Source organism: Panonychus citri, unplaced genomic scaffold, assembly GCF_014898815.1.
Source record: "Panonychus citri isolate SS breed McGregor unplaced genomic scaffold, ASM1489881v1 Contig00001, whole genome shotgun sequence".
NCBI lineage: Eukaryota > Metazoa > Arthropoda > Arachnida > Trombidiformes > Tetranychidae > Panonychus > Panonychus citri.
The window spans coordinates 2,207,718-2,235,494 of NW_026515406.1; the positions used below are offsets into that span (position 1 = coordinate 2,207,718).

At 33.0% G+C, this 27,777-nt stretch overlaps 2 protein-coding genes across 3 annotated transcripts; both read right to left on the minus strand.

Annotated features, from left to right (window-relative positions):
- Positions 1-642: 642 nt before the first annotated feature.
- LOC128391818 (glutamate receptor 1-like) lies at positions 643-25,563 on the minus strand. The gene is made up of 13 exons (XM_053351804.1): positions 25,296-25,563; positions 25,041-25,205; positions 24,754-24,954; positions 24,578-24,685; positions 23,843-23,953; positions 23,538-23,753; positions 22,754-23,109; positions 21,052-21,250; positions 2,627-2,871; positions 2,450-2,558; positions 1,974-2,111; positions 922-990; positions 643-843 (listed from the first exon to the last, which is right to left on the minus strand). The coding sequence occupies exons 1-13, from the start codon at positions 25,425-25,427 to the stop codon at positions 829-831; spliced, it is 2,064 nt and encodes a 687-aa protein (XP_053207779.1). The 5' UTR covers positions 25,428-25,563; the 3' UTR covers positions 643-828.
- LOC128391911 (uncharacterized) lies at positions 14,727-16,708 on the minus strand. Of its 2 annotated transcripts, XM_053351902.1 has the most exons (4): positions 16,626-16,708; positions 16,477-16,526; positions 15,072-16,217; positions 14,727-14,830 (listed from the first exon to the last, which is right to left on the minus strand). In XM_053351902.1, the coding sequence occupies exons 1-3, from the start codon at positions 16,685-16,687 to the stop codon at positions 15,085-15,087; spliced, it is 1,245 nt and encodes a 414-aa protein (XP_053207877.1). In that variant the 5' UTR covers positions 16,688-16,708; the 3' UTR covers positions 14,727-14,830; positions 15,072-15,084. The 2 variants fall into 2 exon arrangements, with proteins under 2 accessions (XP_053207877.1, XP_053207946.1); XM_053351971.1 differs by lacking the exon at positions 16,626-16,708 and having other exon boundaries at positions 16,477-16,586.
- Positions 25,564-27,777: the final 2,214 nt, after the last annotated feature.

Genomic DNA, 27,777 nt, shown 5'->3' on the forward strand with positions numbered 1-27,777 from the left:
CTCTCTTTGTCAGTCCGAAACCATGGAGTCATTTTTTTATTCATTCTGTGATTGTTATTTTCATAGAAATTAAAATTCGAACATGAAAAAGTTCTAACTCTTAAAATCTTTAGAAACTTTTGATGAACTTTGAAAGCCAACTTGTTACATGCTAGTATTTTCCTATTAGTTTGATATTAAAATTTGATGAAAACTCAAAAATCAACTAAAGTTATTTTTTTTCATTACAATCGGAAACTCATAATTTTGAATTACACTTTTACTTTTCATTCATATTAATTGCTTACTAGAGAAGACAAATGATCCCATTGTGGAGATATACTCAAGTCATATTTCTCAAAAGAATTTAAATTTTGAATATTACAATAATAGAGACGATTTTTATATTGAACGAAGCCAACCTAGTGAACCAAAGTCCACTGTTCTAGCATCTCGACCCGATAAATTTACCAGAAAAAGTGGAGAAGCTGTTTCCATCTAGTTTGCTCCATAGGAACTAATGTTCGTCTGCTGGTGACATCTCTTGGCTAGAAAATTAGTTAATTGGTAGTTCGTCAAAATATTTTTTTAATTGTTTCATTTTTCCGATTGAATGAATTTTGTGTTTTGAAAGTAGAAAAATAATAAAATTTGATTGCAAATGTTATGGAGTAAAAGAATCTTGATTATATTGACTTTTACAACAAGAAATCTGTACTTTTATTATCGTAATTAATGATTCAATAAACTTGATTACTATTGATTTATAATAATAATTGTTCAATGGGTTAATTTGGTTCTGGTAAAATGATCAGCCATTCAAATATTAGATGAACAAATTTTAATTGATTATTTATTGAGCATCTAAAGAAATGGAAAGAAAGAGAGAAATAGGAAATTAATTAATTGCTTTGAATCAATGATTCAATTTAATTAACTTACCCGTTCAAAATAAGGTGCACCGGTAATTGATATTTTAACATTGGTCTTCATTGCTTGATAAAGTGATACCTAAATTACAGTCAAAACAAATAAAGGTAAGCAATTAAAATCAGATTACAGTTCGAGCATAAATAATTAACATTGCAAGTTAATTGTTACAATTAAATCTACCCCCGAAACATCGTAGTTAACCAGGAATAGGAACAAATTACCAAATGAAAAACTATTAGAGAAAGATAATCGAGATCGAAGCAAAAAAGTCCGAACTGTAAATTTAAGAACATTTATAATTTTCAACTTTATTTTTCTCTCTCTCTCTCTTCCCCTCTCTACCACTGTCTTTCTTGCTCTCATCCCAAATTTCATCATCTTCATCGAATAACTATTATTTACCAAGCGAAACTATCGATATGTCAATAACAGAGACACATAAAGTTTCAGTTATAATAAAATCGGTTCAATGTTAACTATTAGTATGAGAAAAAAACCAACTCATTCCCATGATATCATGAAGATGAATATCTACCCTTATCCCACCTCATCTCCTTCCTACCTTTTTTTATTTACTTAAACAAATTGATGAAGATAATGTGTAACTGATGATTCTGATTGTGCTTTCTATGATTTCTCATCAACTCAACATGATTATCAAGATTAGATTTCATTGAATTCTGATTCATTTGAAACGATTTCTTTTCAATTTAATTTCAATTCAATACATTCACTGAATGATATTTATCATCCATATACACACTGGAAGTATCTTCTGACAAAAGGACATTGTCGATAAATATTATCTCATGAAAGAGAGAGAGAGAGAGAGAGAGAGATAAAACGAAGTCGAACTTTTTTTCGTCTTTTCTTTTATCATTCACCTTTTTACTAAATGCTGTCAAGTAAATCTGTTAATAGATCATCATGATCATCGTCAAGGGAGGCAAAAAGATGGTATGAATGATGATCATGATGATTTTGGAAAGAATGATGAAAGAAGAGCAGAAGAAAAAGTTCCAAAAAAACTGGATTCACTTCTCCACCAATGGTCAACTCACCTTCTTCCGGTTTGCTTCTATCTGTGATTGCCAATAGAATTCAACAAAAGCGACCAACATAGCGAGCAATAAGCCGCCGATGAGAATATAAAAACATCCCGCCACGTTACCCAAAGTCAACTCACTCTGACTCGATTCCTTTTACAATAATAGTGACAGAGTAACAAAATATCAGAGAGAAAAATCAATCCAAATGATGCGTAAATGCTTACAAACTCATAATAATTCTGATAGTTTATCATGAAACTGTAATTGTTTTCCTCATGAGTTTTCAGAATTACCTGTCATCTTGTTAATGTAAGTGTTTAGGGAGACTAAATTAACTTTCATCAATTGAAAGGCAAATGGATCAATCAATTTAATCAATTTATAACTCACTAAGGCCCATCAAAAGCAATTACATACAATTTCATTCATAAAAGTTCAGATCAGAATCAGTTAACATCATGAAACTGCGAAACTGTAAAGAGACTCACCTTACTGTCTTTACTCTTACATTCTGATCTATCATACCACCATTTATTTTCGAGTTTGGTCAGGTCTCCGTTCTCTTTGAGTGCTAATATCTCCAAATTTAATCGAACTCTAGAAAAGAAGGTGAAACAAAAGGATTTTTTTCAAAATTTCGATACTTTTAGAAAAGTTCAAAATACCTCAATGGTGATCCAAGAGGTGTTGCTACCCCGTATCCTTTAGCATCCAAATTACGTCCAACTTTCATAGTATCACAGGGTTTTCGTTCATTGACATAATCGTTTTGTGTTGATTCAATTAGAAAAGCATATTTTCCCTTGGACTCTCGAACCCGTCTTATTCCCTCAGAGTAAGTGTCCACAAATACATTCGGACGTTGAGTCATAAACTCCCACATACGCACATAAACAGCAATTTTAGATCGCTAGACAAATAGGAAGAGAGACAGAGAAGAAAAAAATTACTTAATAACCTTTAAGGTCTCAAGTTTCATTTCTTGGAAAAATAATTGAACATTGGAAAGGATTGTGTATCATTGAAGGTTAAAGCAAGTAGAATATTTATTTATTTCAATCCAAGACTCTTAAGGCAATGAAAAGAACGTAATTGAAATCAGAAAAATTTAGATATATAATCATTCTGAAAGCTCAGACACATTCATTCTGAACCGGAGATTGGAGCACATCCGAATTTGTATCAATAGTTGATGAATGACCTTTGAGAGCAAGTTCGAGAGAGAAATATCAAGATGGAAAAAGTTTCAACACTAAGGCATGTTTCCTTGATGAAAATACATCTACAAATGAATTGTTCATCAGAATCAAAGGCAAATAATGAATCTGGATGATGATGATGATGATGAAGACGAAAGAAAAAAAATAAGAGCTCACTATACAACAGAAAAATGCTTTTACCAGAATCAACTTGAAATCCTCATGAGGGTTTTTTTCTCCATCCTTTTTCATTTCATCCACATCATCCAGCTCTCTCTCTCTCTCTTACTCATTTTCAAGTTAGTTTAGAAGACGAAGAAGATGATGAGAAAATTGTAGATAGACTCTGAACATTTCATCTCATGAACCCAACTGACTACCACAAGATTTTCACTAATCTGCTGTTTCTTGGAAATAAATATTATCTTGATTATTTTTCTGCTATAAATATGATTAATTTTATAATGGACTTGGTTAGGAATCAATTTTGAAACATTTTGGATACGAGATTGAGGTTAAAGAATATGATCATAAGCAGATGATAATATTCTGTCATAAACAACAGAATTGTGTATATACTCAGTAAAAGTATCCAACAAAAGACGATGATGACATAAAGGGTTGGCAATGGAAAGGGAAATAATAATAAACTTTACGGTGAAATTCTGGATAATATTATTCGGAATCTTTGCCTGCAAGCATTTGGACAGAAGTGATATCATCATCATCATCATCCTCAAGAAAAAAGTACAATAAGTTTCAATTGATTCCAGTGCTTCAATTTGATCCTTCTCAAACTTATCATCTCCTCATTTTCTGACAATATGACATTTCTAATAATAAACATATCTTGAGGGTGAAATATCATCAGAGTGAATTTCCAATTTCTCCAGCTTTATGGTTGCTAAATGTTATGAAAAAAAGCTAATGAAACATTTTTATAATATTACAATTTGGTAATTGTAATAAACAGGAATTCCTTCTGACATGATTTTTAGAATTATCAATCCAATGAATGTTTCTTTTCTGATTTTAATTTAACATTGAATTCTAATGAATGTTTCATTTCTCTCAATCTGTTCATTTCATCAGAGACGTGGTTTATATCTTATCAGCGCGTGTATCAGCCTTGTATAAGTGGGATCGTTTAATGAAGTAACTCTGCTTAATGAAACGCGCCGAATGGCACCAAAATTATGATTTCGTAAATCGATTTCCATTTTTCAATTTTAAAAAATAAAAAAGTAGTAATAAAACTGCCCGGTCTGGGACAAAAAGAGCGGGAAATCACCAGAACGAGACAAAATAAATGATTGCAATTAATTATGATTGATTTTGGTAATTATCTTAATGATAACTAAATAATTAAGAGCACAAGATTGATGAACAATAAAAAATCCATTGGTTCACTAATCACTTTCAAATTCATCTGAATCGTTGATAAGACTGTCCTTCTGGATAAACATTGGAAAAGGACATGTTTCACTGAGATTATCTCAGTTTTTAGTAAAAATATTGTTTCCAATTGATTTCTTTCTCAACACTGATATAATTCGTCTAATCTTTCTAGACAAGGGAGCACCTTTTCCATTCTCAAACCTGGGGAAAGAAAACGACATAGACGAGTGTTTAGACCATTTTTTATTAATTATTCATCTTTTGATGCTCCTCTCGAAACATTCACTAGGTGGCCGCTAGGTCATTCAATAGTACCTTCGAGAATGGCTGAAGCTGGTTTCATCCACAATGGTAATTTTCTATTTTACTTTTAAGATATTCTATAAGAACCTAAATTCTATTTTTTTTCTTCAAATAAACAATAGGGTATACTGATGTTACTATTTGTTTTCATTGTGGCCACTGTATTTCTAATTGCGATGCTGATAATGACCCATGGATAGAGCATGTTAATGGATCACCACTATGTGCCTATATTTATCTAATGAGAGGGAATCAATATATCGAAGCCAGGCAAAGTTTATATATGTCTTCAAGACCATTGAATCCACCACCAAGACCTTCATCAGATTTATCGAGATATACATGTAAAGTATGTCTTGATAATGAGGTTGGTCTTGTATTCTCCCCCTGTGACCATGCTGTTGCAGGTTTTCAATGTGCTATTTCTTTAGTTTGATGCCCTTTATGTAGGTGTCCAATAATTAGGGCTGTCCGGCACATTTCATTGACTAATTATTTAACTGACATTTTTTCAACTTAAAAATCAATTTTTACTCCTACTGCCATCTAATCAATTGCTGTAATCATTCTGTTTTAACCATTTATATTTAAATTTTAATTAGAAGTGATTTAACTGTCAATTAATCAAGTGTCATATTTAATTGGTTTCAGTCTGGTGATTTTCGCGCTCTTTTTGTCCCAGACCGGGCAGTTTTATTACTACTTAAAAATAACACAAAGCAACGTAAGTATCGCGCTAAGACAAAATGAGTTAATTCAGATAACTTTTTTACAGAAAGCGAATTGAATCAGAACCCGTAAGTATAGAAATGATAAAACATCACAGACAGGCTTGAAAAATTTCTAGTTTGTCAAAAAAGCTCTTCAAATGACCTTCAAGTGCGTTTTTGGCACTTGTTATACATCATTTTTTTGTGCAAAGCAAGCAACCAGATCGTTGAAATCAAAACCGACAGTATCTGATCAACTTGACTTGCGAAAAGATTTATCTGTTTACATTTTCGGAAACAAACAAGGTGAATTTTAACCGAGACTTTTAGGATGAAAATCTTCAATGAACATGGCGTAATGAGATACGTGCAACAAATGAAATGTATTTAATACACTTTCGATTTGCAGCCATTTACAAAGAAAACTTGCATTTACTCTAACTGCTCTTTTCTATAACGACCGAGGAGAGTACAATAGAGGATGAGTGTTCCTAAAAGATCAGAATTTATTTGTTGTTGTTGTCGAAAGATGAAAGAATCCATGTCCCAACAATCTTGAGACTCCATTGTCGATTGAAACTTATTCTCTGTTGTTACATTTAAAGACGATAGCATTCATATCATCAGGATTTTGAATTATTCTTTCCACCACCACTTCTGGTAACACAATTCCGTCCGAATATCTTTTCATGAACAAATCTGCAGCTTCTCCATTGCTCATGAAGACTTTCTTCGTATAGACTTTATAATGAAGACCTCTATCAACTGACATTACCACCTCAACATTTTTCGGTCACCGCCACAAAGATGTTAGTTGTTGTTTGAAGATAGATCTATTTTCTGTTAAAACATCAACGGTTATACAGCCATAGTGACGCCTGTATGTGGTTGGTCTATACAGTAAATATGGTTCAGCATCATCTATGTTATTTTCAATTAAATACAATGTAAATTAGGATTCTATCGTGAGCTGACATGTGATTACTGTGGGATTTGATTTTTGATCGAACATATTACCAAAAATAGTGATAACTTCAGAAAACGCTTGTGTAACGTAAATTTTAGTCCCATCATTCATATCCGACTATAATCTCTCTAAGGATATATCCGTTTATAATCTTCAATAACCAATAACTAATTAAACCTTAATTGGATACTTCCTTTCATAATTAATGTATTCTTCCAAATATGACTATTACTATATTTGGACCATAATTATTAACCACAATTATTATTTTCTACTAACCGACAAAGATGACTAAATATCCGACTCACGAATCGTTTGTGACTCCCGATAATCTTGTATAAAACAAGATTATCTACACAGTGAAACTTCACTTCAATTAGAATCATCATAACATTCAAGTTAACCATTCTAATAGATTTCACTTTGTCATCACCCTTTTAATTAAGTTAACCCATTCCAATATTCTGTGTAATTCATCACAATCATTTAATCAACTATTGGACAATAAAGTTAAATTGTTTTAGTTAAAGTTATCTACACGGTATCATTTAATTCATTTATCACTCATCAAGTAACTTTTTACGTTACAATTGGTGGCAGCGGTGGGATCCGCTAAATAATCAGCATGAGTGAAACTAATCAACTTGCCTTCAGTGTAGAAGACTTCACTAGAACTCTTAATCGAAGTCTCCAAACCCCCATCCAAATTCATCCGTTTGCTGGAGCACCATTCAATAATGTTCATGAATGGTTATCCACATTCGAAAATCAAACCACACAGGCTAATTGGAGTGACGACGACCGATTTAACAAAATCAGTTGTTTCCTAGTACCAGACATACAACTCTGGCTAGAAGATATCAAGAAAAATGAAAACCGCAATGTCCGGGATTGGCAAACTTTCAAACAAGTTTTGATACAGTGTTTTCCTCCAAGAGAACACCAAGATTACAAGTTTCTCCTTTATAACACCAGACAAGGAATGAATGAAGATCCAGTTGCTTATTGTAACAAGATGTATACTTATGCGTTGAAGACGAAAACACCCTTCAGCGAATTTCTTAATGTTTGTATGAATGGATTAAACATTACCATCAGCTACGAAATTAAGGATCGTTATAATATCTTAGACCACGTCGAATTAATCACACGAATAAGAAGAGCTGAGAAAGAAGCCGAATTAAGAAAACGTGGCAGTGAATTAAGTCAAAACAAATTCCCAAGTTATCATGATGTACAGTGCTTACCCACTATAACCCCAATAACTGTTCCTCCCATCAACAAGGAAGTAACATCACCCCAACAAACAAATGAAGCACAAATAGCTCAATTAATTAAGTTAGTTGAAACTATGACTAATTTACAAATGAGCCAAATCAGTAAATCACGCGACAGAACACAAATCACGTGTTTATATTGCAAAAAGATTGGTCACATCGCGAGAGACTGTAGAATGAAAATGCGTGATCAACGTTCTCGTAATAGAGGACCTAACCAATATTACCAAAATAATGAACATCAACAGTCTCAAGCTAATGTTGGACCACAACAACAGCAACAACAACAACCAACCCCTCCACAACAACAGCAATTACCATCCCAAACACAAGCATCTCAAATTCAAAATTCAAATCTTCAAACTTATTGCACTACTACTAACGATTTACCACAAAAGATAAATAAAATAATAGACGACCTACCGTCATCATTTACTGGTGTTTCACTCAACCCAGAGAACCTAAGTGAAACGAAGCTAACTGGACCCTTGATCCAAGTAAATGCTCGTTTAAATGGATATCCCGTTGAAGGAGTTATTGATACTGGATCACAAATCACTTTGGTTACTAAAAATATCGCAGATAAATTAAAAACACCAATGGAAACATATGTTGGACCATCAATCTCTGGCGTTGCATCTACTAACGTGAATCCTATTGGTCAGTTTGACTATGAATTAGGATTGGAAGTAGACAATATAATTCGAACGGTCAACGCCACTGTTGTAATAGTTGAGAGCCTACCCGCTAATATCCAACTCCTCATCGGACAAAATGTAAACACCTCAATAGGTATACTGGTCGACCCTCGTGGACAATTGATCTTGAAAGATCTCGATGGTAGTTTATATCTAAAGAAAAATCTAGTTGTACCTCCAAGGACTAGAGTCCTAACAACAGCCACTGCTTCTAATAAAAGGTATCTGCCAAAAGGTATCTACATGGTATCCACAAACGACTCTACCTTCACGAAAAATAACGTAAGTGTTGCAAATACTATTGTAAACATCGAAGGAGGTGAAGCGATTGTTCAGTTGTGTAACTTCACGTCATCAACAGTTAACCTCACCTGTGGAACTACAATTGGAAATTTCGAGAGTAAACACCCCGAAGACATAATTGAAATGTCTGAAGAAGAAAAAGAGAACAACAAAGGAATAAAAGCTCAACAAAATGTCAAAAAGGATGCTACTCTAACTGAAGAAATGAATTTCCTCGACGGTAAAGTCAAGATTGGTAAACAACTTAGTGATGATGAACGTAATATTCTCGTCACTCTATTAAAAGACTATCGTGAAGCTTTCGCTCTTAAACCTGAAGAAGTAGGACTTACAAATAAATTTGTACACGAAATTGACACTGGCAATCATAAACCCATTTCAGTAGCACCCTATCGAGTCTCTCCAGAAAAACGTAAAGTAACTAACCAATTAGTTCAAGAATTAGTTGATACTTCCATCATCAAACCATCATGCTCACCATGGGCTTCTCCAATTGTTTTGGTCAAAAAGAAGACAGGGGATTGGCGATTCTGTATCGACTATCGAAAACTTAACTCAATCACCAAAAAGGATCATTATCCATTACCCAACATCAATGATGCTCTTGATTATCTCTGTGGAGCTAACATCTTCACCAGTTTAGATCTGAAATCAGGCTATTATCAAATTGGTATCAAAGAAGAAGATAAGGAAAAAACTGCTTTCACAATCATGGACGGACTTTATCAATTCGATGTAATGCCTTTTGGCCTAACCAACGCTCCAGCTACATTCCAAAGATGCATGGATGTGGTTCTCTCTGGATTAAAGTATAATTCGTGTCTCGTTTATCTAGATGATGTCTTAATCTTCAATAAAAATTTCGACGAACATATTCAGAGTCTTCGACAAGTTCTAGATCGAATCATAAATGCGGGATTAAAATTAAATCCATCGAAAAGTATGTTTGCAATTCCAGAAGTAACCTATCTTGGTTATAAAATTACTAAAGATGGACAATACCCAGAAGATTCAAAAATTGAAGCCGTAAAAAACTTTCCAATTCCTAAATGTGTCAAAGATGTCAAATCATTTGTGGCATTCTGTGGTTATTATCGAAAGTTCATCAAAAATTTCGCCACCATAGCTAAACCATTGACACACCTAACGAAACAAGATGTCCCATTTCAATGGAATCAACCTCAACAAGATGCTTTCAATACCCTTAGAGATGCTATGGTAAACGCTCCAGTCTTAGCTCACTACCAATCGGATCTACCGATCGAAGTTAGAACTGATGCTTCTGGCACTGGAGTTGGCGCAGCTCTACTACAAAAACATGGTGAAAACTGGAGACCAGTAGCTTTCGCTAGTAGACAAATGAACACACACGAGTTAAATTATCCAATCTCTGAAAAGGAATGTCTCGCAATTATCTTTGCAATTGAAAAATTCAAAATTTATTTAGATCAAAAGACATTCAAAGTAGTGACGGATCATTGTGCTCTTTCTTTTCTACAATCCAAACGAAAACTACCACCTCGACTCACTCGCTGGGCTTTACTACTTCAGGAATTCGACATGATAATCGAATATAAAAGTGGTAAACATCACGCTGACGTGGATTGTTTAAGTAGGTATCCAACTGGTCAACCAGAAGAAACATCAGATTATGAAGATCGTGTCCACGCATTCACTGTTCAACTTGAATTAAACCTGGACACTTTCAAAATGGAACAATCGAAAGACAATTTCTGTACGAGCATGATAGAGAACATTAAAAATCATGATTCTCTTTCGAACAAAAGAAAGAAAAAGCTGGAGAAATTCATCATAAAAGATGAGTTATTGTATCGTAAAGTCTGGAAGGAACAACAAGTTCTTAACCTATTGGTTGTACCAAAAACACTAAGGAAAGAAATTTGTCGAATTCACCATGATTCCGTCTATGCAGGTCACCAAGGAATAATAAAAACCTATGAAAAAATAAGAAGTGCCTACTATTGGTCCGGAATGACCAGCTATATCAATAATTATGTCTCTACTTGTTTCCTTTGCCAAACAAAAAAACACCCACGGGAAAGAGAAACAGGACTTTTGAAGCCACTTATCGCTACCTACCCATTCGAACGAGTGCATATAGACATTCTGGGACCACTTAATAAGGCTCACGGTAAAAAATACATCATTGCCGCCGTCGATTCTTTCACTAAATATATGGAAACTGCCGCAATCGCATCTCCATCAGCTCAAAATACCGCTAAATTCATAAAACAACAAATTTTCTGTCGACATGGAGCACCCACCTTTTTGGTTTCCGACAATGGAACCAATTTTACCAGTAAATTAATTAAAGAGCTTACTGAAGAACATCACATTAAACATTGTTTCACCACCCCTTATCATCCACAATCAAATGGTCAAGTTGAACGTGTTAATTCAAACCTTGCATCAATGTTATCAATGTATGTAAATGAATATCACAACGATTGGGACGAGTATTTACCTTATGTTACGTTTGCTTATAACATCTCAACACACGCGAGTACAAAAATGTCACCATTCGAACTCTTGTACGGAAGAAAAGCCCTAACTCCTGATGAAACAAACGTCCCAATTGATACACCAACTTACAGTGAAGAAGAACGTGTTAAATTCATCAAAGATACTTGGCCTAAATTAAGAGAATTTGTCTTCAACAACATGGAAGAGTCTCGGTCAAAGAATCTTGATGACTACAATTCAAAACATAAAGACAAAGAATTTGAAATTGGTGATCTAGTCCTTGTGTATTATCCTAATCCAACTACAACTGGATTAGTTAAGAAATTACTTCATAAATATCACGGCCCATATGTCATCATCGAGAAACCTTCCCACCTAGTCTACGTTGTCCAAGAAATTGGCTCAAATAAGAGACAAACTGTGAACATACAGCGACTGAAACACTATCGTCTCCGAACAGAAAATATCGATCAATTACAAAACACAACTCCAATCACGATTAGACCAAATCTAACATTTAATCTAGATCATACCACCATCAACCAAGACGTATCACAGTCAACAAACGATAGTTGGCATGATACTCAAGACTTTGCAGAAACTCGAAATGGACCAACCTGTAGTACACCCGCAAATAACAGAACATTTACAGTAGAAAACCCTAAAAGAATTATTTTTGATAATTCTTTCTCAACTAATTCAACCACAGATCACGATAGTTCCATTGATAGCAATTGTCCAGTTTGTCAAGAACGATCTCAAGAAGTTACAACACCAAAGGAAAAAACGATCCCTTTATCAAAAAGAGTAAGATTCGTTGACGAATTCACAGAAGAGGAACCTTCTCCTAGAAGAAAAATACAACGAGATCCCGACTTCTCGCCACCCAAGTCTACAGCAAGAAAATATCAGACGGAAAAAGAGTAACTCGCTCGACAAGTGCTGGTTTGACTGGCCTTCTTCTTACTTTAGCGTGTCTCGTTCCACTTCAAACTAACGCCGATTTCAACGTCATGAATCCTCTCTTATGGCAAAAATCAAACAAACCCGTCATCGATATGGAAGGAGAAATCTTATCTGAGATCTCACTAGTCAACACCTGTCCCTTACTTTCTAAATCACTTAAACTTCCAGAACAAAAGCGTAAAGATTTCCGAGATTGGTGTAATAATCAGTACCACGAAAGCACGACAAAAACTATCGTAAAATATTGTGATACCCGAGTGATGAGACCTAAACGAGAGATTATATTAACTGCTTCAACTCTCGTGTTTGTAGGAATAGCTGCTTTCGGAATTGTAAAAACCTTTTCGGACAAGACAAAGAAGCTAGAATCAGAAATTGGTAATACAAAGATAAACATGGCAAAATTGGAAAGCAAAGTAAATGAAATCAGTGCTGCAATAGATAAAGCCATCGCACGTATCAACAACAACACAATAAGAATCGACGAATTAGAAAACTCGATATTACCAACCATCTTATCAGCTACAGGAATAGCCAATTATTTTACCACCCTAAAAATACAATTGGTTGACATATTTAAAGAAATGCAACAATCTAAAGTAAGTCCTCAAATGTTCAATTTACTTAATATTTCTATCGAAGACGAATTCAGATACCCTGTTGAACTGATGACAGTCCAATCATGTCATTTTAACACCGAAACATCAACTTTAAAATTTTCAATTCACGGTTTCCGACGAAATGACAACTATATGATAACCGAGGCTGACCCCTTTTGGTTAAAGACAAAAGATAATAATTGTGTTTATTATGTTGGACCTACTTACGTTCTCTTTCACATCAAAGAAAAAAGAGTTTGTGACATCCAAAATCGAGCAATCCAGAAAGGACCCATAGTTATTGATAATAACTTCAAGTGTAAAATGAACAAATCAAATTCTGAAAATTCATGGAAAACTTCACGATGTGAAAACTCTTTTAACGACTTGCAAATCAAAACCACTTCAAATGGCAGGTACATCTATTGCTTTGGTTATAAAATAACAATAGCCGATGAAGAATTCGATTGTCCTAATTGGGTCTTTTCATTCCCAAAAGATGTTAAGCTTGTTATCAACAATGAAACCCATGAGTTTTTCAAACTCCATTTCAAATATAAATCCGGTTTTCAACAATCCGATTTAGATGCCATAAATCATTACTTTTCAGCCGGTCAAGTACACACACAACTTCTAGAAAAACTGGAATTCAAAAACGAAACATTCAGTATTATTCTGAGTAGCAATCCTACTTATTTAACATCACTTATTATCTCAATCTTAATTACTTTAATCATTATAATCTTCCTTATCTACCGATACATTTACCCAAAAATCCAAACTATTATTCGCCGATATAAAACTAAATCAACGAAAGATGATACAAAAGATCCTAAAGAAGAACTACCACTAAATAATCTTGATACCGAACAAGATTCAACAGAAATAACAACTAAGAAACCCGTCATTTTATTCAAATTTTGAACAACATCGTCACCAACATCAACATCTTCATCACCCTCATCATCATCATCATCATCATCATCATCATGATCATCGTCACCATCAGTAAAAAAAAAAGGGGTCTAATAACAGAAAAGAATCAGAGGAATCAAATCTTCTTTTTATTATCAATAATGAGAGAAATAAACTTCTCACCAAGATTTGACAGTATTAGCAGTATATATGACTCCACAAGCATATGATTGACAAATGAGTCGAACGTAAAATTTTTCATATACTTCGACCCCTTCGATCGAGTTGAGGTAATCTACAACCGCTTCATACCCTCCTCTTGACCAGGAAAACGACACCCAGTTAATTCCGTCCATTTTCGCAAGAGCAAACCAATAGGAACATGTTCTTTTTCCCAGACAGAGTTCCATTCCAATGTAGAAATCAACAGTCGAATAGCGTTATCTAGATAAGAAATTAAAATTATATATAAAAAAAGAAATAAAAATAAGATTTAATATTAGAAAAAAAAACTTACCCATAATAAACCAGCTAGAGATTAACACAAAAGAAAAGAGTTTGATTAATTGAATTCAACTTAACAAAAGAATAACTTTTAATGATAATTGATTAAAAGAAGATTTTCCTTTTATACCTCACAAAATCAATTAAGCCAGGATAATCATTAAAACTCCTTATTTAGAATTATCAATTTCCGTAGTAAAAAGAGTAATCATTAATTTCCGTTAACTAACGATCAGAAGTCTATCAATAATTGAGGAAACCACAATCATTAAAACATTCAATAAAACAAGGCTTTTAATATGGAAGGATAATTATTATTAGAAAATACAAAAGTTCAAAACTTGCTATTACAATGCGAAATTATTAAGTCATAATAAAATTAAAGATTACAAAAAAAATTAAAACATTAGAATTAGTAGTAATTAGAATAAAATAGAGATTACAAAAAAAAGAGAAAAACATTAATATTTAAAGTTAAGTAAAATATATGATTAAAATAAGAATTAAGGCCACTTGAGATTTTTTTTTCCTTCCATTTTTTGTATCCTAAACATAAAAAAAAAAAAGTTTTCATTAGAAAAAGTTAAATTTGATACCATTTTTTGACCATCTATGACTCCGCCCCTTTTCAGTTTAAAAATCAACAAAAATAAAATTAGATAGTTCAGACCTTGCCCTTTCAGAAAATATATATCATGACCCATAATCAGAACGAGGTATGACGAGGTGGCCAAAACTCGAATTTACTAACAAAAAGTATATAATATTAAAAATCAATTTTACTTACTGTTATTGATAAGTTACTCACTAGGAGTAGTTGATGTTGATTTCCTTGGTCTTCCTCTCTTACCAACCAATGATTTATCCCGTTCATCTACCATTCCCTCAACCCACGTTTTCCTTATATTTGGTGGAACCTTAAATGACGTCCGACCTGTAGATGTCTTAGTCCAGAGCTTAGGATTAACGCAAATAAGATCTCCCCAAGGAAACCTTTTTGGAACCGAAGTTTTCGGGATGCTAGTACGATTCAATTCCTCTTCAGTACATCGAACTATGCACGCATATTTTCGCGCATCACCATAATCTTTACCATACACATGATCCTTTAACATCCATAACTTTGTGAAATTGGTTTTACAATATATACACCCAAATAAAACTGGATACTTCTCAAGTCGCTCCTTGGCCTCCTTTTCCTGCTCAGTTATGGTTTTACCTTTCTCGTTACTTGAATCTTTTGCCCAAGTAACTTGCTCCTCCGGCGAAATTTCGACTGTCTTTTCTCTATCAAAATTCGTTATTCTTTCGACCTCAGCTATAAATTTACCATAATCGCCTCCAACGAGAACTTTACCATCTGGACGAACGGAATAATTGTGTACCTTTATCTCGGCAGTTGCATCTAAAACACTATTATAACGAATCGATGCTTTTGGAACTTGCCTTCTCTCTTTTCGTGACTTCTTACGTTTTCTTCTGGTACTACTACTACTACTGGAAGCCGAGCTTACGCAACTTTCAAAACCATCGCTCGTCCGATCACCATTACCACCATTACCATCACCATCACCACCATTATTACCATCACCATTACCACCATTACCATCACCATTACCGCCATTATTACCATCACCATTACCACCATTATTACCATCATCATTACCAACATTGTTACCATCACCATTTTCGTTACTATCAGCATTCCCTTCGTCAGCAACATTCATATCGACTGATAACTGACCATCATCATTTGGATCTGGAACTATCCCCGGTGTAGTTGGTAAATCAAAACTATCCTCAGAGTCATGTCCATCAACTTGCTTATTGGCCATATCCTTATTCGGGACTCGATTATTAACTGGTGTTGTTGATGACATTTCGACCTGGCCAGACCCACCTGAATTGTTATCAACCTCATCGGCTGCAAAAACTAACAATAAAAAGAAAAACAGGACGAAAATTTCATTAGTAAATCACCAGAAACATCAAAATCAAACTTAAAAGAAATTTTCAAAAAAGTGATTTAAATCAAAAACGATAGATGGCGGCACGGGTTCCATAAAAAGATTCGTCTAGAAAAAAAATTTTTCTATCTGACTATTACAATAAATCTTCTAAGTTTTTAGGGAGCTAACGAGGGAGCCATCAAAAAGAAAGAATAACAATAATTAAAAAATAAAAACACTCACCCGAGACGAATCCGAAGACCAAAATTGAAAAAGTGACCATCATCAGAATCCTCATATTGAGACGAGCACGAATATATAAAAAGCTAATTAAAAATATTGATGCACAAAAATATAAAAAACAAAAGAATAATCACAAAAAAAATATATACTTTGTTGATTGTTTTGATTCACCATATGTTTCCCATGAGCTCCATCTACGGTGCGTTAGCATCGACTTCCCGGTAAATTCAAACACACCAAACTTGGAAATTATTTCCGCTTATCCATATAAGTACCTGTTTTGTCACAATCACCGTTAATCATCATAGGAGTCTTTTCCGTCTCCTTCAGTCAAACTCAGTATAAAAACAATCAGTGAACCATTGTTATCTTCACTTAATCAAAATCTACAATCCAGTAAACATCACCCAGTGCTCCTCAACAGTAAATAATACAACAGTAATCCATCTTCACCCAGTGATTATCACCAATTAGTTTATATTAGTTGATCATCTCTTACCAACTTCATCATGAGTCTCAGCAAAATGATAAGTGTTAATGTGCACGTCCCATTGTTTGATGGATTCGAACCTTCAGTTAAAGATTGGCTAAGTGATTACGAACAAATTACAACTATTATTGGCTGGTCAGATCAAGATCGACTGATCAAATTTTCTGAATTCCTAACTGGAGTAGCCAAACTTCTATTCAAAGAAGAATATTCTGGAAATGACAACTTCCCTCACAATTGGCAAGAAGCTAAAGAAAGATTGGCCAAAGACTTTACTCCAAACATCTACAACCAAGATAAAAAGAAGGAGCTGTTAAACAAGCCAAAATCACCCTTCTTAACTTCACCAGACGAAATTTGTCATAAAATTATGAAGTCACAACAAGAAAATGGAACATCTGGATACGTTACCATCGATATCATCTTGGATATAGCGAGTACACTAGTTGAAAACGCTCGTCATCTCTCTAGGCTTCAATCGAAAGAGCCAACAGAACGAAAGCTTATATGTTACTTCTGCAATAAACCCGGTCATATTCGACAAAATTGCCAAAAACTTAAACGTGAACGAAAGTTCGCAGTTCGTAGTCCAACATGTGACAGTTCATCTTCATCAAATTGGCGATCAACATCCTCTGAAACTAAAATTCATAAGGATCCACGACTCTGTAAGAACAGTAACTGAAACAAGGGACTGTTTCAACTTCTAGTCGGGGGACATGTAACGTAAATTTTAGTCCCATCATTCATATCCGACTATAATCTCTCTAAGGATATATCCGTTTATAATCTTCAATAACCAATAACTAATTAAACCTTAATTGGATACTTCCTTTCATAATTAATGTATTCTTCCAAATATGACTATTACTATATTTGGACCATAATTATTAACCACAATTATTATTTTCTACTAACCGACAAAGATGACTAAATATCCGACTCACGAATCGTTTAGACTCCTGATAATCTTGTATAAAACAAGATTATCTACACAGTGAAACTTCACTTCAATTAGAATCATCATAACATTCAAGTTAACCATTCTAATAGATTTCACTTTGTCATCACCCTTTTAATTAAGTTAACCCATTCCAATATTCTGTGTAATTCATCACAATCATTTAATCAACTATTGGACAATAAAGTTAAATTGTTTTAGTTAAAGTTATCTACACGGTATCATTTAATTCATTTATCACTCATCAAGTAACTTTTTACGTTACACTTGCAACGTCCAAAAACAAATTTTTCTTGGTGCAATTGTTCAATAACCTGAAGTTATCGGTAGAAAGTATTAAATCTAATTTCAACACATTTTTTAAATAAAAGGGTAGTAAAGAGAGATCAGGAAGACAGTCATTATGGTTCTTGCGCTACAACATCATCCCTAAATGATTTATCTTTATGTGCCAAGTCATCAGTAGATGATAAGTTTGAAGGTATTAATTCAGTTCTGATGAACATGAATTCAATTTTGCACATGCTTGTCCAGGACAATATACAATTGAATGGTAAACTTGACCTCACCAGCTCCATAGCTCGAGACTGCTGGCTTTAGCTCACTATCGTGAGCTAAATACCAGCAGTTTATTATGTCATTTTAATTATAATTTTTTCTATTTCTTGGGGGGTATTTTGACCCGCTTTATACTTGCTTGACTTTCACTCACAAAATCGTTAATTAAATCAAAATTAATAAGATTTAGAACATTCTGTCTTGAGGTTACAGGATATAACTTCAGACAGAATGATCTAAATCTTATTAATTTTGATTTGATTAACGATTTTGTGAGTAAAAATCTCGTATATAAAGGATGATTTTGTTCACAACAAAATCATTCGAATCGCTACGCTCTTTGGACTCATTTGAGTGTTAAAGTTTTGTTAACTTTTTTGAATTGTTAAAGTTAAATTTGTGCATACGTTTAATCATTTTTGTGATTAAAAATCCAATCGTATTTACTATCATCACCGTAATTTACTTACATTTTTTATTTACATTTTACGCTGAGTATCCAACTAAACAAGGGAAAAGTAAGTGAATAGATCTCTCTCTCTCTCTCTCTGAATCAATCGGTTTTCTCTCTCTCTCTGAATCAATCGGTTTTCTCTCTCTCTCTCAAGGAAACAGTCTCTGCGACATTAGATAAATCTATCAAAGCTATTATCTTTGGACAATATGATAATTTGATAACGATAGATAAAGATAGACAGATAACAATAGATTATTAAAATGCTTAATAGTATAGATATAAACAATTCGTTAAAAAATATAAATGGTTTGGTGGTGTGTATCCAATTGATCGTTTACCACATCTAACAACAAAACCTAAAACCTACGTAATCAACTTGGATGAAAATTATAAAGATTATAAAGATGCTGAACTTTGGCTCATGAAATGAGCCAAAGCCAGCAGTTTATTACTACTCTCGTCATAATCTCGCTTTGACTGAATTTATTGCAACGGTAAGAGACGAATTGGTTAACCGGTTAAATTCGTTGGTCGAGGTTTAGCGAATTGAAAGTTCATCTATGGAGGATCTTGTCAAGATAGATAGAAGTTGATAGAATATAATGACTATTTGTTTAAAGAAATTAATCGCTTAGCTGGCCGCACTAACATTTGAGTCCTTCCTTTCATTTAATATGAATATATCTTAGAATTTTGATGTAGCTCACTTTAAATTAAACTTTGATGAAATTATTTACTTCATAGCTTACAACCTAATTTTATTCCATAATTTTATCACACTTAAAACATAAGATCTATTTATTAAAAAGAGAAAGAAAATTAGTTATAAGGTGTGATGATGAAAGAAAACGGAAAAATTTTATAAAAAAACAATCAAACAATTTCACCAAGAAAAATTTATTTCCGGAAAGCAAGTGCCGCAAGCACGGGCAAGTGCAAGTGTTTCCGGAAGTTACGACCACCGACATCATTACCTTTAAAAGCGGCAATAGTCGGTACAGTTTGGCTAGTGGTCGGTACTGCAGCTTCCGGAAACACTGTCCGCCTTTTTTACTACTTCGATTTTCTCGACAACTATTGATCAGATCAGAAAAAATTTGGACTTCATATTTGTGGCCCTAAAAATACACAAAGTTCCAACTCTTAACTCAAAACAAAAATTTGGTGTACATTGTCCTTTGTCTTACTTAAAACCGTCACAAAAATAAACGTTACAACTACTATTACATTTTGAGTTGATGAAAATTTTTGCGTCAAAAAGCTAAATGCTTATGGTAAACATTATAGAGATTTACTTCAGAAGAAAAAATCAAGATGTCATGTACAAGACCTTCTTATGTCTAGAACAGGTAGCACTGGGGAAAAATTCCATGATAATCTGAGGTAACAACCATTTACTGATTGTTATTATTGTCCTTTTATTATTATCTTCACCTTCATCGTTACATTCAATACATTTGGGAGAATCTCAGAAACTGACCAGATAATAATTCACTAAACGTTTCATTGTAGCAGAATTAGTTCTTGGTTATGAGAATATACTATAGTAATAGTGAAAGTAATAATAATATGCATTTAAAGTCAAATATCGCAATTCTAAGAGTGAAAATATTGTAAGAAATTGATCAGTACTATTGAGTTTAATGGTATTTTTATACTCGTAAGTGTATCTACCAGAATCATTATTATTATCGTCATGATAATCACCAACATCTTAAGCAGTTTCAAAAAGTAATAATGAGATGGTAAGAATAAGGTGAAAATAAGATGAGTAAATTACTATCACGATAAGAATCATTATCGTTATTATTATTATTTTTTTCTTCATGAAAAAAAGTAACAACTAGTAGATGCTGAAGTAATTTCGTAATGAAGGAGGATAAAGATAAACTCAATTATCATGTAAATTAATTGAACAATTAGTAGTAATCATTTGCAAATAATTAGAAATTTGCATAATGTTGATAATGTCAATTAAATAGTGATAACTATTTAATATAATACTCATGTAATAGTTAAAGGGTTTGAATGTTTTTGACAATGGGAGTTTGATATTGCAATTGATTTTCAATTTGTATGCTAATTAAAAATTGATGATCAATTAATTACCTTGAAAAACTCTTGAGTTGATGAATCTCTCAAAGCTCCATATTCAACTTCCGTTTGTTTTGCCAGATCATCAGCAGAGTTAATCGGTGTTACCATACGTTCAACCGTAAGGAAAGCGGCGAGATTGGCGGTGTAAGATGAGATGACAATCAAGGTGAAAAACCACCAAGCTCCGCCGACAATACGACCTGAGATGGACCTAAGGGTATTTATTTGATCAAAAAAAAGAGAGAAAATAATTTAAATCTAAATTTAATAATCCAAAGTCCAAGCCCAAGTCCAAGATGAAATTTTCATTTGAGTAGTAAATTTCACCTTGAAAAAGTTTCTCTACCTTGTTAACCTCATCAACCCGGTATATTTACATACACATTACCTGTAACTCTTGACCATTACCTTTGACCAGGTAAGAGGAGGTTAAAGGTAACAGAAACTTTGTTTCAATTTATCATTATAATAATATATTTAATCTAATTTCAAGATTCTTTGATTATCTCAAGATGCATTATGTCAACTAAATGATGGATAGAGTGTCCTAGTTGGATTAAAACTAAATATTCATACAGGATGATTACAGGATTTTGTGTTTCTCTGTTCTTTTGACTTAAACTGTAGATTATCATTAGCCAAGACGAACAGAATTAATTGTCAAGATATTAATTTGATAAAGATGTGAAAATATCTGTATATTCATTTTTCTACCTCCTTCCGAATACAAATGATCATCATGTGGAAATTGATAAATGATTTCAAATCTAATGGTTATGGTGATTATCAGACTGAAGATTGATGAGATGGAAGGTGGGAAATGAAAGGTGGGTAAGATAAATAACAATAAAGTTCCAATGGAGGAGGGAAACACTTACAGTGGGAGTTGGGTTATCATGGTTACTAATATTCTTATAGTTATTTCTTCAGCTCTTCTATCATCATCATCACCATTATTATCATTTTAGGGTAATGATGATGAATCGTTGCAAAGGTAAAACTTAAGATGATCAAAAATAATCTGAGAAATGCTGTAATCATCAAGAACCACACCCTGACTTATTGTCTATTTATCGACGCTACTGAATTCTATCAATGGTGAATTCATTTCTTGGTATTCATGGAGAGTGAGGGAGATTGAGAGAGACTGAGGGATTTAATGTAACGTAGTGGAGGAAAAAATTGTTGTGAATGACACAAAATTAGACGTGGGAGTTGAAGATATTAATAAATTGGGAATTAATGATGATCAATGATTGTAATCTGATAGAGTATCAGTGTAATCAGCACCTTAGGGTAATTAACGAGAGAATCTAATCAACTAATAAATTGTAACTAAAAGAGTGGAAAATGTTGATGAGCAAGATTAAGCCAATATAAAGGTAATGTCAATTTAATTAGCAATTTAATTAGTAGCATTTTGTTTTTTTTACCTCAGTTGTAACTTAATTGTGACATCTAAATTCAGTATATTTATAATACAATACTTTTACCAGTGACAACTAATTCAAATTAAATCATTGCAAGTAATTAAATTATCATTGTCTGAAAATCACAGGGAAAAGTGAAACTAATCATTAAGCTTAAGGAAAACATGAAAATGCAAATTAACTCCTGCTAATTTCATCCTTTGGCTAATCAGCTGATGAATTTAGGTTTAGAGAGAGGATAAATATTGATGATCATGATGATGGAAAGGATAATTTTAACCCACCTAGGGCAGACATCACAGCTTTGCTGCATAATGGCACCAAGAGAAAACCAAAGGCTATTATATAATGAAAAATCATTTGTCACCGAGGGCCCGGTCAGTGTTTCCTCGTATCTCCATTCATGGGGAGAGAAACGAGAAACCAAGAAAAGTACAACAGAAACACCGATGTAAGATAAAATAATACACATCCAGATTTCTTGGCTCAATGGATTCATGAAGCTAAAAATACCAGGATTTTTTTTCGCGGGCTTTTTAATCATTATACTTATTCCAAGGGACATAAAAGGCTTGGTAAAATCGATAACCCTCTCACGAGCTGATGTTATGGTCAATGGAGCGATCGCCATATCCGCTTCCTGCATGTATATTAATGTGTGTATTCGTATCCCAAAAAGTTCAGTGAAACAAGAGAAAAAGAGGAGAGAAAAGTTCAGCATCATTGATTATAAAACATTAAGATCACAGCGATTACCATCATCATCATTTTGTCTCTCTCTCTCTCTCTCTCTCTCTCTCTCTCTCTCTCTCTCTCTCTCTCTCTCTCTCTCTCTCTCTGCTTGACCCTCAGTAAAAAGGCTAAATATTTATATACATTTTACCATTAGAAAATGTTCAATAGAAAATTGATTGAAAATGTTAATAGGAAACGGAAGTTGCAGTTCAATGATAAATTCAGTTAATAAATTGAATCGATTATCATCAACATAATCATAGAGTAAGAAACAAATTGAATTACAAATTTTACTTATTTCCAATTTTCAAGAGAGAAAAAGTGACCACTTACCTTTCTGATTAATTCACCAACCATCCCATTCCAACCTGCCTCCGATTTAGGATCAATTCCACCGTATTTTTTATCCTTAACAATTTGTAACGTATAATTGATTCCCATTTTTTCACTAATCAAATCAGCTAAATCTTTACAATAACCTTCAAACATTTCGTTTCCCTCATAAGAGACTCCCTTTTCCGCTTTCCTGACCATTAGGTAAGGTTCCTCCTAAAAGAGAAGACACAAAAAAAAGAAGTGACCTTTTATTAGAACCCGATAACCCTCAATATAACCCGAATACTTATTGAAACACTTACCAATATACTCGTAACAATATAAGTCTTATTAACAGCTACTTGATCTTTGGGTATCCGTTGGTACTTAGTTGGTATTAAGTTGACACTTCTGGACGGAGTCCAATCAGCAATCTAATATTTATTGATATTTGTGTAAGTAGAGACCAATGGTCAGATAATAATGTTTGGAAAGGTATTATGACTATTATGATGTGTTCAAGAGTAAATATCAGACATGATTAGTAAATTATGTTCATTATCAAATGGACAGACCATTAAGTTCATTTTATCAAATTGTTAATCACAACAAGATGATGAGTCTGATGAAAGTATTAATATAATAATAATAAATGAATGGAGGAAAATATCAAATGGCAGAAATATAATTCCCATTGGTGATTATTATCATTGCTATCATATGATTTGGACATTGTGGTTCTGTCCAAATGGTCAATTCTCAATGATAAAGGAGGAAATATCTAAAGTTATCATTGCAATAGTATTATTATCATGATGGATATTATCAAGCAACATCATCATCTTCATGACTATGATGAAATGTTCATGGGTTTTGACAGTTGATTATGAATGATGAGACGATGATGTAGATAATTTTGATGAGAAAGTTACTGTTTAACTTAAGGATGTAGTTGACATTTAGATATAATTGGAATGGTAAATTTGAAATGGAATCCATGATAATTTCCAATTCCTAATTTATATCATCTCATGTTCACTGATTACCATGTTTCTTACCTTTGTCATGACACTGTTGATTGTCATACGAACAATGTCAATCTTGAAGTTGTTACGAAAACCATTTTCATCGAATGACAAATTACCAGTTAATCCCGTTATATTTGTCTAGTAAAAAAATTGAACAAGCGGCCAAATTAAGAAGGTGAACTTTTTATTATCATGATTATTCTGACCTTTTGCATGTATCGAGCTATTTCTTTACCGTGTTCCCATGGGATTAGTGGTTGCATTTTACAATCGATTCCCCTTGACCCATTATTGTAAACTTGACCACGGCGAAAATTGTTACGAAAAATATCAGGCTTTTTACGAAGTAAACGGTTCAAAGTGTCCAAAATAACTCGAGTCCCATCGAGCATCAACGCAGAATCGACCTGTGTATACAAGTGGAAGGAAAATGAAAAAATTAGTCCAAAACTAGGCTGGAACAGTTTTCGAAAATTAAATTGACGCAACCTACAGATAAACTGCCCTCGTCATCGATTGACTTATTGACCAGTCCCAAGAGTTTGATACTTTGAAAGAAACGTTTATACTCATCACCGTAAGTTTGGAGGATCCGGAAACCGGTAATATTAACTGCACCAAATTCGAGTACATGTTTATTGAAAAAATCGTCCATAACCTTAAGAGAGGTCAGAATGAGAAACAAAAGAAAAAAAATTTCAAAATTTTCGAAAATCCAACCTCGTGCTACCTTCTTATTGTCACTTACAAGACTCGTTAATAAAAAGTGAAAATTTCTTCTTCCCATGTAAATATCTCTCACATGGGTGACAATAATATCTTTAGCGGTCATCGCATCACAGTCCAGTACAACGTACTTCCGGGATTCAGGGTCAGCCATCTCAATAGAGGCCAGAAAGGCGTGAGCATCAGTAGCATTATGAATTCGTTTAACTGCCCTTAGCTCAAGGGTATAATTTTCATTGATTAAACTCAATATTTGTTGTAATTTAACTAAACCTATTTAATCAGAAAAAGACAACACAATTAACAAGAACAATTAAAACAGCAAAATATGAGAAACAAAAATGAAAAGAGTTTCTATTAATTAGATTACTATTACAATTTACTAAACTTTATCCTCATGGTTTTATTCAACTTCCTGTTTCATGTTCATTTATACGACCCAATGTTCATTATACTTTTCTCACTTTATTTAATAATTTCAATATAATCTTTATCATCATTAAAAAGAGTTGCTACTTAATAATATAAACACCAAAACCTGGAATGGAATACAATGTTCTTTTCACCATGAACTCAGGGGGGAAGGAAAAGTTCTGGAAACTCTGAGAGAGGGATTGATAATGATAAATATTATATTTACTTTCATGAATTCCATGTGAACTTTTTTCCCTTCCTTCATCTTATTAACATCAACTCTCATTTGGTTCAATTTTTTTCTGCTTATTCAGTGAAACTATTTAATGTTATGATAATATCACCATTGAATTGTTGATTATTTAACTTAAATTATGATTCTTGATACGAATCAGGAAATGGCTTTGGTTATTTCAATTTGAGTTAATAAAGTTAATTATTGAAATATTAATAGTTCCATCATGAAACTGATTCAAGTTTAAACATTTTTCTTATCAATTATACATCAATGCAAATGATTGATTACCGTGATTAAGTAATAATTGATTAACTCAATCATCTGGATCAAGTATTCAGTTAATTTCAATTGATGAGAAACTTTTTTGTCCATGATTACAGATAATTAGTTGAGAAATTTGTCTAATCATTAATTACCTCATCATTATCTTCCCTCTGAATGATCATGAATCATTGTTCACCATCAGAAAAACAGAAACTGTCTGAATAAAGTTCATTTAGATTTATAAATTCAGATAAAAGTCATGAGTTAATCTCGTATTGTAATTTCATGGATCATTCTAACTTTTTGATAGTTGATCATTGGAAGTTTTTTCATTTCTTGCTCAAGGCATTTTCAGATGAAAACTGTATCATGTTTACACTAATCACCATGATAGGTTTTGTTTTCACCTTTTTCTCGGGTATTAATCTGATGTATATCATGTCAAAAATAAGAAAACATAATGTACCACCTACTGAACAGAATCTATCGATATGAACAGTTATATAAAATAGTTTTCTGACACATTCATCTTGATGATATTTATCATGAAAAATGATATAATACTTGAAAAGAGGTAAGTTGAATTTCGTGACTGGATTAACAAAGGCACAAAAGGAGAGACAAACCTAAACCAACTAGAAAATTTCAAGTTTCGAAATTTTTTTGTTCTTTAAAAAAAATATTTTCTTTCCTATTCCATTCTTACATCAATAAATTTATCATCTCTTGTAATGAAGATGTATCATCATGTACTCAGGTAAAAGGTAAAATTATCTCCTCATTTTTTGAGCACAAACACATAGACTACACAAGAAGATAAAGATCACTCCCAGATATTTACTATTCGATTCCCAATTTTCAACATGATATGAATGACGATAATGTCTAATAGTACTTGAAAACGATTTAAAAACTACTTAAAGAACACAGGGTGAGCTGGTGAGCTGGTTTTCTACACGTAAACCCACAAGATTAGAATAGTAAACAATGATTGTTGGTGGTAATAAAAAACCCTTTTCGATAGTCCCTAAAGTACATTGATAATCCATCATTGTGACTTGGAGTTTTTTATCCATAGAAAATGCTGAACTTTTTTTTTCTTTCACATTAAAGGTATCCGCATACTCTGGTGCAAGTGAAATCGAAACCTTGAACCTAATATTAATCGAACAAAGAAGGAAAGAGGGAGAGAGAAAATATTTATCGAAACAACAATTCCATTCTCAGTTTGAATTTTGTCTGTTTATCTTTTTGTCGATTTAATAATTCCCATAGGAAGTTGTTGTTCTCAAAAGTGTTAAAGGATTAGGATTGAAAAAGGGAGAACAAGACAAAAGCTTATGTTGATTTCTTTCCATGTTTTAATGGATCAACATTTACATTTAATCTCTATTCGGTTCTGCTATGTTTACAGTGATTCGAATATCATTCTCTACTTTTTTCTCTACGATGTAATCAGAGATAAACATCATGAAGCTACAAGAATTTGCAATAATTTTCACCAGAGAGAATATATTGAGAAAATAATAGAAACAACAACAACTCGAAACTTGATAAAAAACGATAAAGTTGTTGAAATATAAGTCAA